General features: G+C 42.0%; 1 protein-coding gene across 1 annotated transcript; it reads right to left on the bottom strand.

The window, feature by feature from the left end:
- Positions 1-213: 213 nt before the first annotated feature.
- SRSF3 (serine and arginine rich splicing factor 3) lies at positions 214-9,500 on the bottom strand. The gene is made up of 6 exons (XM_003818903.7): positions 8,635-9,500; positions 6,157-6,364; positions 4,140-4,274; positions 1,937-1,975; positions 1,334-1,420; positions 214-1,181 (listed from the first exon to the last, which is right to left on the bottom strand). Exons 2-6 carry the CDS (start codon positions 6,360-6,362, stop codon positions 1,154-1,156), a joined length of 495 nt encoding a protein of 164 aa, XP_003818951.1. The 5' UTR covers positions 6,363-6,364; positions 8,635-9,500; the 3' UTR covers positions 214-1,153.
- Between the last annotated feature and the right edge of the window lie 860 nt (positions 9,501-10,360).

The raw sequence follows: 10,360 nt of genomic DNA, 5'->3' as shown, positions 1-10,360 counted from the left end.
TAAAATGTTGGTCACTAAATATTATGGACCCTGAACTGGCTTCTATGCCTTAAAAAAAAAAATGGGTTAACTATCACTTAGGTGACATCTATATTTCCTTCACTTCAGAAGACTAAGCCATAGTGCCTCTCAGCTGTTTCTTATAAAATAAGAATCGTGTAACCAACTGCTTCCCATGGGATAAGAACAATGGTAACAGTGGGTTCAACTGACTATACACAATTATGCTAATATTTTATTAATTCAAAAGCACTTTACAAGAAAATATAAGTATGGCTTCCAATAGGAATGTTATACCTGGACTTGGTACCAAGCTCACAGATTTGAGTTTGCAAGGAAAAACAGGCTTTCAAGTTAAAGAACAATTTGTAACCAAAACTTTAATCCCAAGGATTCTCACAAAACATATTACAAATGACAGCATGAAAAAAAAATCTTGCACAGTAACTCAAAGTTCGGCTCTACAATGTACCCTTAAACTGGCAGGACATTTTTGAAATCACAAATTTGCACATAAAGAATGTCATGAACAGCCATGTATTCATATACAGCAATCAAATAAGGAACTTATGACCTAAAGCAAAGGTAAACTTTCTTGAAACTTAACATTCTATACCAACTAGGCAACCTCTGCCCAGGATGAAAGTGAGTTGGATTTTTCAAAAACCTCTAATTTAATAGTGCAGCGTTTCGTTTTACCTGATGGCCTGTGTTTCATAGCAGTTTTTGAAGACTGCTTGTTCAACTATAGCTGCAGCCTATATCCCAGCTATGGAAAAAAAAGTAAATCTTAGTTCAATTTTTGCCAGTTGTTTCTGTATTTAAATTTAAAAAAAACACACTTCTGCTGGGCAGGTTTAGAGGTTTATTATCAGTCTGTGCATAACTAAAAGTTCAAAGCAAATTCAATTTTGCTTAAGGGAACATTGTAAAGTAACAATTCTTGGTATTACATGCCTCGTATGATCCATTTCAAACCATAAGAGAATTACACCTTTGTGTCACTGTTTCAAGACACAAACAGATTTGAACAGCTAAAACATCTTAAAAATGCACCAAGCTTATGAAGTCTCAAACAAAACTTGAATTTTCTGTACATACTCCTGTCAAATGAAGTAATTTCCTGTACACCACTTCTCTTGCAAACTATCTTCTATTTCCTTTCATTTGACCTAGATCGACTAAAAAAAAAACAGAAAACAAAACATTACATCTGTAACTTGGTGACACTTTATCAAAATAGAACTTTAAGGTAAAAAATTTATGGCTTAGAAGACAGGCCTTAGCATACGATGTATGCAAAGTCTTAAATACAAGTTATCAAAGATCTTACCTACGAGACCTAGAGAAGGATCGGGACGGCTTGTGATTTCTCTCCCGAGACAGCGATCTCTCTCTTCTCCTATCTCTAGAAAGGGACCTAAACAAGCAAAAAAAATTAGGACCAATGAGGTATGATAAAATTATACATAAATATTTTCTTGATCTGGCATGGTGACTCATGCCAGTAATTCCAATATTTTGGGAGGCAGAGGCAGGAGGCTCACTTGAAGCCAAGACTTTGAGAACAGATTGGACAACAAAGTGAGATCCCATCTCCACAAAAAATAAATTAGCCAGGTGTGGCAGTACGTGCCTGTAGTCCAAGCTACTCAGGAGGCTGAAGAGGGAGGATCACTCCAAGGCCAGGAGTTAAAGGCTACAGTGAGCTATAATCACACCACTGCACTCCAGCCTGGGTGACAGATCCTTTTTTAAAAAATTAAATACTTTCTAAAAAGCCTTTGAAAACTCAAAGAAAGCTGACTCATCCTTACAACTTGATTCACTATTAAAGCCAAGGTTTATTCCCATTAACTAAGCCACCTGGAAAAGTTTAGGAATAGCAGAAACACTGCCATTTCTAAGAACGTAGCCAAAAAAGGTAGGCATTTACCTGCTCCGGCTGCGAGAGAAGCTTCTCCTTCTTGGAGATCTAAAAGCAGAAACAGGAAAATTAGGCTCATCATCAATTAGTATTTATGGCGTGAGGCATTTCCCAACTTTTCAATCTCACTGTTGGGCCCAGTGAATGTGCCGAAGAACTGGCACCCATCGTCCAAAAAAAAAAAAAAAAAAAAAAAAAAAAGAAAAGAAAAAAAAGGCACAGAAGGATTAAGAAACAAAAAGCTCAAGTGAAAAGCAGGTATTCCAACCATGGATTCACTTTAACAAAGAATGCTTCACAGCAGATCTGTCCAATGCAAAACTTCATGTCAAACTAACTTCACTACCCAAACACCACACCAAAATATAGTCCCACAAGTAGTTCCAAAAACAGTACCATAAACCAGTATTTGGAACCCATGCAAACCTTTAAGTCCATGACAAGACTTAGGTACCAGGTGGATAGTGTAATTTTGTGAAAACGCGGTAGGTGTAAATACTGATGCCATTAAGTGCTACATTAGAACTGCATTTGTGATCGTCACATTTAAGAGTGTGTTTAGGCTTACCAAAATTACCTTAGCTTGGCCCACACTTCAACCCCAAAATTTTAAATTTTGAAACTGTTAGTAAAACCATTTAAAGGTGATAGGATTCAACAAATTTTTGCCAGAAAAGCTAATCTGTTAGAGATATTAAAATTTTTAGTTTGGCATCTTGCACATGCAAATAAGTTTCACTTGAAGGCCTAGTTACATTACGAGTTCCCTATCACCCTTAAAAGTTTTTCAAGCAATATATATGTACGTTACCATTCAATTATGCACAGCCAGCCTTTGATCCAGAAAAAAGAATTACTTTAAGCCGCTTACTCCTTATTTTAACCAGCAGTAAACTGTATAAGCAGGAAAAACTTACTAGTTTTGGGTTTCAACAAGCTAGAAATGGTGAGGTGAGGCTGCCGGACTGACGGCCAGGAAGAATTTGCTGAAAAGGTTTTGCCAGATGTTGCGTTGGATTTAGTTGGTTGGCGAAGGGGGTGTTGTGGATTTTTCCTGCTTTTTTGTTAGCCGAAGGCTGCTGCTGTAGTTGTTGTGAAGACATTTGGTAAATAAACAGCTGAGCTGATTGGCCAGGAATGTGTGGGCGGTCGAGGTGGCTGCTGCCGATTTGGTTAAGGTTGGAGAGAAGGCTGAGAGAAAACAGCATGCTCGGGAACCAAAGGGCGGTGCAACCTGACGACTGGCCAGCCTGGGTCATGTGAAACGACACCAGCCAAGCTGAATGGGGCGCGCTGGTCACATGACGCTGAAAGGGCTAGTTGACTGGCTAATGCAGATTCAGAGGGTGGTGAGAAGAGACATGATGGTGACTCTGTAACGGGGTTCATTTTTATTAATAGATGGACCAAAAAGCACAAAAAAAATGAAAAACAAGCCATCAGTACAACCATCTATTAGCTAACAAATACTCTTTATTATGATGGGCAACAGTGTGCTGTTGTTTTTCAAAATAGCAAAAGGGGCAAGATTTTGAACTCCTGTCTCCTAGAAGGACTCCACTCACCTGTAAGAGGTAAATTTAGTCCTATAGAAACTATTTTGGAGGTCTGAGGAGATGTGGAGTTAGCACCCAGACAATAACTGCCTGGTCCAAGAATGATGCCATTTTCAATTATAAAAAAACTGAATTTTCTCCTATTTGGGATTGAAGAACAGATGACTGGGATTACTTCTTTTTTAGCCCCCTTTATTGGTCAGTGACTTAAGTTAGTCTCAGAATGATTTCTACTTTACCAGTTGTAACATTAAAACAGCTGCCTGTTTGATAAATATTACAATTGTGCTAGTAGTAGAAAACACAAATTTGTGAAGAGCTAGAGTTGAATGTAATGTTTGTCATTATGGAGCCAAGAAATGGAAAAAGGCCTAAACTGAAGTATAAGGGAAGATTTGGAAAGATGCAACTAGAAAGATGAACTAGAAGACAGATCCAAGATAGAAGTTACTGACTACCAACATGAACAGTGACCTAAAGACAAAAGCCAACACTCAGCACAACTCACATACCCCAAATTACACCCAACAAATGTTTCACAGAAACCTCCGATTCTTCCAAAGTTTAAAACCCACCAACAAACTTTAAGAGAAATACCTGCTCCTACTAGCTACTCCATTACACCAATACCTCTTAACAAGCTTTCTCTCAAGTACCTGCGACGAGGTGGAGGACTCCTCCTACGATAATCATCTCGAGGGCGACGACCCCAAGAGGGAGGTGGGCCACGATTTCTACTTCTTTTTTCACCATTCGACAGTTCCACTCTTACACGGCAGCCACATAGTGTTCTGAGGGGGCAAAGATATTAAACTTAAAACAGCCTGACTTTCTGACATGTGTATTAAAGCCAAAAGTACTCTCAGTTGACTATTCTGCAAAGAACACACCTAAGTGTCTGTGGAATTTAACATCAAATTTCTAGCTCCCTTATTTTTACTAATATAAAATGAGCTTTGGCCAGGCACGGTGGTACACGCCTGTAATCCCAACACTTTATGAGGCCGAGGCAGGCGGATCACAAGGTCAAGAGTTCGACACTATCCTGGCCAATGTGGTGAAACCCTTGCTCTACTAAAAATACAAAAAATAGCCAGGTGTGGTGGTACATGCCTGTAATCCCAGCTACTCAGGAGGCTGAGGCAGGAGAATCACTTGAACCCAGTAGGCAGAGGTTGCAACGAGCCAAGATCACACCACTGCACTCCAGCCTGGGGGACAGAGCAAGACTCTGTCTTGAAAAATAAAATAAGCTTGTTTCCCAGTTTCAAATTAAAATTTCAATTAATTTCAAATTAAACAAATAGGATTTTCTAAAGTACCAATTCACAAGGAAGTCAAATTCTATTTTATCACCTAATTGTTAGAGCCAGTCTGATTACTGAACTCAATGTTAATTTGTTAACAGTTGCAATTTAAGTGTGAAGATCCATTTATCCTTGAAAAACAAGTTCTCCTGTATCTTCATTATGATTTCTTCCCTTGAAGTCCCTGCACTTATTTCAGTTATTTACCAGGCTGTATTTATTGGTCTCCCCCTGCCCCACTCCAAGTAAAAAATCGGTTCAAGACAAGACAGAACCATTTTGGCCATTTTACAGCACCCTCTCCCCTCAACAGTCAGCACAGAAGAAATTATAGCTGTGGCCAGGTGAGGTGGCTCATGCCTGTAATCCCAGCACTCAGAGAGGCTGAGGCAGGAGGATGGCTTGAGCCCAGGAGCTTGAGGCCAGCCTGGGCAACACAGACTGTCGTATTATTTTTTAAATAATAAATATACATTTTTTTAAAAAAAGAAATTATAGCTCACAGTAGTAAAAAAAAAAAAAAAGACCATTATTCCTCACCCTTAATACAACCAGTCATTAAATTTAGATAAGCTATCATATTTGGAGAGTGACTGGGAAGAGGTGGGCCCTGGAAAACTTTACTACAACCTGCTTGAATTGACCAACCTTTCATGCAGCTTTACAGTGAACACTCAGCTCCTTTTTCCCATTATACTTCCAAATATGAGGAAAGGGGGGGAGGGGGCACGGAGGTCAATACTCAGGCCTTACTCAGCCAGCTAACAGGACACTATTAACACAAAGGGAAATAGTAACATTCACTTTCTGGAGTAAGTATTTCAAACACATAAAAGTAAAGGTACAACCAACCCATGTAACCATTTTGTAAACAATTTTTTAAACAAGGATCAGTTCACAACTACTCTTAAAAATATTTGATCCTGGCTGGGCACAGTGGCTCCCACCTGTAATTTCACCACTTTGGGAGGTCAAGGCGGTCAGATCACCTGGGGTCAGGAGTTCGAGACCAGCCTGGCCAACATGGTGAAACCCCATCTCTGCTAGAAATACAAAAATCACCCCGCATGATGGCACACGCCTGTAGTCCCAGTTACTCAGAAGGCTGAGGCAGGAGAATCACTTGAACCCCGGAGGCCGAGGTTGCGGGGAGCGGAGATTGTACCACTGCACTCCAGCCCAGTGACAGTGCAAGACTCGTCTCCCCCCACAAAAAAAAAAAAAAAAAAAAAAAAAAAATCCCAATTGTATCTAAAGATACAATTGGCCAGTGATTGGGAAAGCCATATAAGAGCCACATATCCTGTAGATTTTAAATATGAAAAACACAAGCAACACATTTTTATCAGCGTAATCATTAAATCACCTTCCATCTAGCTCTCGGACTGCATCAGCTGCATCTCGGGGATCTTCAAATTCAACAAAAGCAAAGCCGGGTGGGTTTCTAGCAACCCACACACTCCGGAGTGGTCCATAGTAGCCAAAAGCCCGTTCCAATTCGGTCTTGTTGCCATTGTTTCCAAGATTGCCTACATAAACCTTACAGTCCAATGGACAGGAATCACGATGCATTTCTGTAATGAAAAATACCAAAAATATTCATTCATCTAAACATCTACAGTTAAAACCACAGATCCTTAGAAAGAATTCCATTAGAGAGGACAAAAGAGTTTAAGGTAGCACGTAAAGAGAAAAAAAATTCCAAAAATGCTAGAAACCAAACAAGAAATGTTACTGCTAAGCACCCATTTCCCCCACCCCGCCCCATAATCTTTACTCCTAACCCTCAAGAAGCCAGCAATTAGTGAAGAAAAGAACAGCTTCCTTGGAACGTTGAGAACAACTGGAGGAGCATTTACCACCATCTGGGCCGTGAGTTAAGAGACTTAACCTGTTATTTCATTTAATCCCGAAAATAAAGCATTTCTAGAAAAATAGAAGAGAATTCTGTTGGGGACTCAAAACCAAATAAAACAATGATGAAGAAAGCTAGTCCTTAAGGTTATACTACCAGGCAAGTGATTCAAAGTACCTACACAAGCCAAAACTTACCAGCTTTAACAAAAATAAGGCCAACGATTTTCACTTTTAAAAAAATAACCATGGACCGGGCGCGGCGGCTCACACCTGCAATCCCAGAACTTTTGGGAGGCCGAGGCGGGCGAATCACGAGATCAGGAGTTCGACCCAGCCTGGCCAATATGGTGAAACCCCGTCACAACTAAAAATACAAAAATTAGCCGGGCATGGTGGCGTACACCTGTAGTCCCAGCTACTCGGGAGGCTAAGGCAGAACAATCGCTTGAACCCGCGAGGCGGAGGTGGCAGTGAGCCGAGATCGCGCCACTGCACTCCAGCCTCGGCGACAGAGCGAGATTCCATCGCCAAAAAAAACACAAATAAATAAATAAATAAATGCCTATTTTGGTCATTTGGAACTATAGGAACAAGGCTACTATCAAATGTCATTAGATAGACCAGTCTTACGCGGTAAAAAATTTATCAAGCAACGAGACCAACTTTACAGTTTTTTAAAAAATGTAAACTCATAGTAGCACTTATTCACAGTAGCCAAAAGATATTAACCCAAATGTCCATCAACAGAAACGGATAAGCAAAATGTGGTATAGACATAAAATGAGTATTATTCAGAATGATGTACTGACAAATGCTCCAACGTTGGAAAATCTTGAAAACATTACGCTAAGTTAAAGAAGCCAGACATAAAAGTACACGATTCCATAAATACTAAATATCTAAAATAGCTAAGTTCAGAGAGACAGGAAGATTAGTGCTTGCTAGGGACTAGAGGAAGGGGGACAGGGAATCTGGGAGTAAGTGCTCAATGGGTAGTAGTCTCCTGGGGGGGGGGAGGTGACGGAAATGTTTTGGAACTACGTGTAAGTGATGATTACACAACACTGAATATACTAAATACCACTTAAAGATAATTTCACTTTAATAAAAAATTACTAAGATATTTGCTACTAAAAAATTTACTGCACTTTGGGGACTTTTTTTTTTGTTCTTCCTTGGCGGACTTGTATTTGATAAAACTTTATTATTGAGTCACTTCGACGATGAATCTGATAAACTTGTAGACCAGTTTCAATTACATAAAAACCATCTACTCAATAATTCAGCTGAAGTGCTTTCCATAAACACCACGTTCTTCTTACTCTGGGCTTGTCTAATTAAAATATCCAGTCCAGACACATCTTATTTGCTGTGACCACACCCTGTGCCCAGGAGTAAGTTCTAAGACCAAACCACTGGTGAAAATTTTTAAAAACATTGCTGGTACCTGTCTTAAGCCTACATTTTAATGGGAAGCGGCTGAAAGAACGAATCTTAAGTTCAAGGAAGATCTTTCGGTCTTAGAAAAAGATGATTAGATTCAGGCTGCAAAATCTGAAACTACATGAAAATAAAGGTGACTACGGGGGCCATTTAATATGAACTGAAAGGTCCGGTCTTGGTTAGTGACTTTACAAAAACATTCTGAGAAGCTTCCCAATTAAATGAGGGGCCAAAAAAAAAAGGCGCCATAAAAATAAAAAGGCCGTGACCTGGAATACAACTCGGCTATCGGCTCCCCTTTGTGGTTCCCAACTCCCAGGTAACCCCCTATCCTGGCTCATGCCCCAACGAGGAATATAAACATCTCCACTCCAAGACTAGGAAACCCTCTGATGGGCCGGGAGCCCCCGCCACCGCCCCGTGCCGAACGTCACAAAATGGCGGCGGCGCCTCTTTGTCTCAATCTGGCGCCGCCATTGGGCCTGGCTCCTTGGTACAGTTAAATTCCACTTTCACCTCATTCCCTCTTTCGCTGGTCTCTTACCGAGATCTAGGGTTAAAAAATGCGGCGGCTCAAATCCACACGCTCCGATGAGTCTTCCCGCTTTCCTCCGGCCCGACACCAACCAACTCTCCCACTCACCCGGCGTCCACGAAATGGCGGACCACCGCCTTCTCCTCGCCTTTATTTATACGCCATACTGGAATCACATGATTGGACGGGCTCCCCCAATGAGAAGCAGAAGAGGCCGTGACGTAATGGCTACAAACGCGCGAGAGCCGCGGTTGCTGGGAGCGCGCTCTGGCGGTTGCGCCGGGTGGGTGGAGACGTGCGTCGGCGCGCGCTCGTTGTAACAGGCCTGGTGCTCCCTCGAGCGTTCTTCCCGGTTTGTCGACCTCCAGGTTACCCACAGACTCCTCTTCCTCACCTCCAAATAGGCTGGGGCTTCATAAACAGCACCGTCGCCGTCACGCTCAAACACTAATAGGAGCCGTTGGCCCCTAACAAGATTAAGAGATGAATTAATTAAGTGCTTCACCCTTGTGAGCGGTTAGTCTGGAACTAAGAGCATCGCGTTTACAAACAGGTCACGGAGCTGTTTGTGACCCAGCTGGCACCAGACTGTGGCCGCCTAGATTCCACACTAAAGGAAAAGCCTGGTTTGGAAAGTTTGCCCAACTCTTGCTGGTTTCTCGTCTCTCACGCAAACTTGCAGGACTTGGCGCCGACAGCAAAGGAGACCGGTCAGGTGACCTGGAAACTATCACCTTTAGCAAACACCCGGAAAGGGAAGTTTCTGAAGAAGATTGAATGTAAATTCTGGCCCCCAAGCAAATGCCAGGAGGGGTATCTCGAGCCTTTCTCCTAGCAGCCCTTGCACTGCCTGGCATGTATTTTGTCCGGGCCACTTCCCTTAGGAAGACAGAGCCGCAAGAGTAATTAAGGGGAGAGAGACTGTGATTGGGTTAGAAAAATCACCAAGGGCTGGGCGCGGTGGCTCATGCCTGTAATCCCAGCACTTTGGGAGGCCGAGGCAGGCGGATCACTTGAGATCAGGAGTTCAAGACCAGCCTGGCCAACATGGTGAAATCCCGTCTCTATTAAAAATACAAATATCTGGGCATGGTGGCAGGCGCCTGTTAATCCCAGCTACTTGGGAGGTTGAGAGCAGGAGAATCGCTTGAACCCAGGAGGCGGAGGTTGCCGTGAGCTGAGATCCTACCACTGCACAAAAAAAAGAGAGAGAAAAAGAACCTGTCTTTTTATTTATTCCCTCTTAGCTGAAAGATATGCCAATTATTATGTTTTATCTTTTTTCTTTTTTTTTTTTTTTTTTTTTTTTTTTTTTTTTTGAGATGGAGTCTCGTTCTGTTGCCCAGGCTGGAGTGCAATGGCGCGACCTAGGCTCACTGCAAACTCCGCCTCCCGGGTTCAAGCGATTCTCCTACCTCAGCTTCCCGAGTAGCTGGGATTGCAGGCAACTGCCACCACACCCGGCTAATTTTTGTATTTTTAATAGAGACGGGGTTTCACCATGCTGGTCAGGCTGGTCTCGAACTCGCCACCTCAGGCGATTCTCCCGCCTCGGCCTCCCAAAGTGCTGGTATTACAGGCGTGAGCCACAGCACCCGGCCAGCCAATTAATATGTTTTAACTTTCCCAGGTATTTTTCTTTTGAAGCCTTACCTCTTATTGTGGTTCTAAAAGGTTTATCTGTAGTGGAGGAGAAAAATACAGATTTATTACATCTCAGCCTAGTTTCCTCACC

This window comes from Pan paniscus, chromosome 5 (genome assembly GCF_029289425.2).
Source record: "Pan paniscus chromosome 5, NHGRI_mPanPan1-v2.0_pri, whole genome shotgun sequence".
NCBI lineage: Eukaryota > Metazoa > Chordata > Mammalia > Primates > Hominidae > Pan > Pan paniscus.
The sequence above is the reverse complement of the archived record's forward strand: the minus strand, read 5'-3'. Positions and strand labels throughout refer to the sequence as shown.

Bases quoted from the DNA above. Each gene is read 5' to 3' on its own strand.
- SRSF3 (XM_003818903.7), bottom strand. From the start codon at position 6,362: ATGCATCGTGATTCCTGTCCATTGGACTGTAAGGTTTATGTAGGCAAT. The intron at 1,421-1,936 runs GTAAATGCCTAC...TTGCTTGTTTAG, and splicing joins TTCTCTCGCAGCCGGAGCAG to GTCCCTTTCTAGAGATAGGA. The intron at 1,182-1,333 runs GTAAGATCTTTG...TTTTTTTTTTAG, and splicing joins TCCTTCTCTAGGTCTCGTAG to TCGATCTAGGTCAAATGAAA.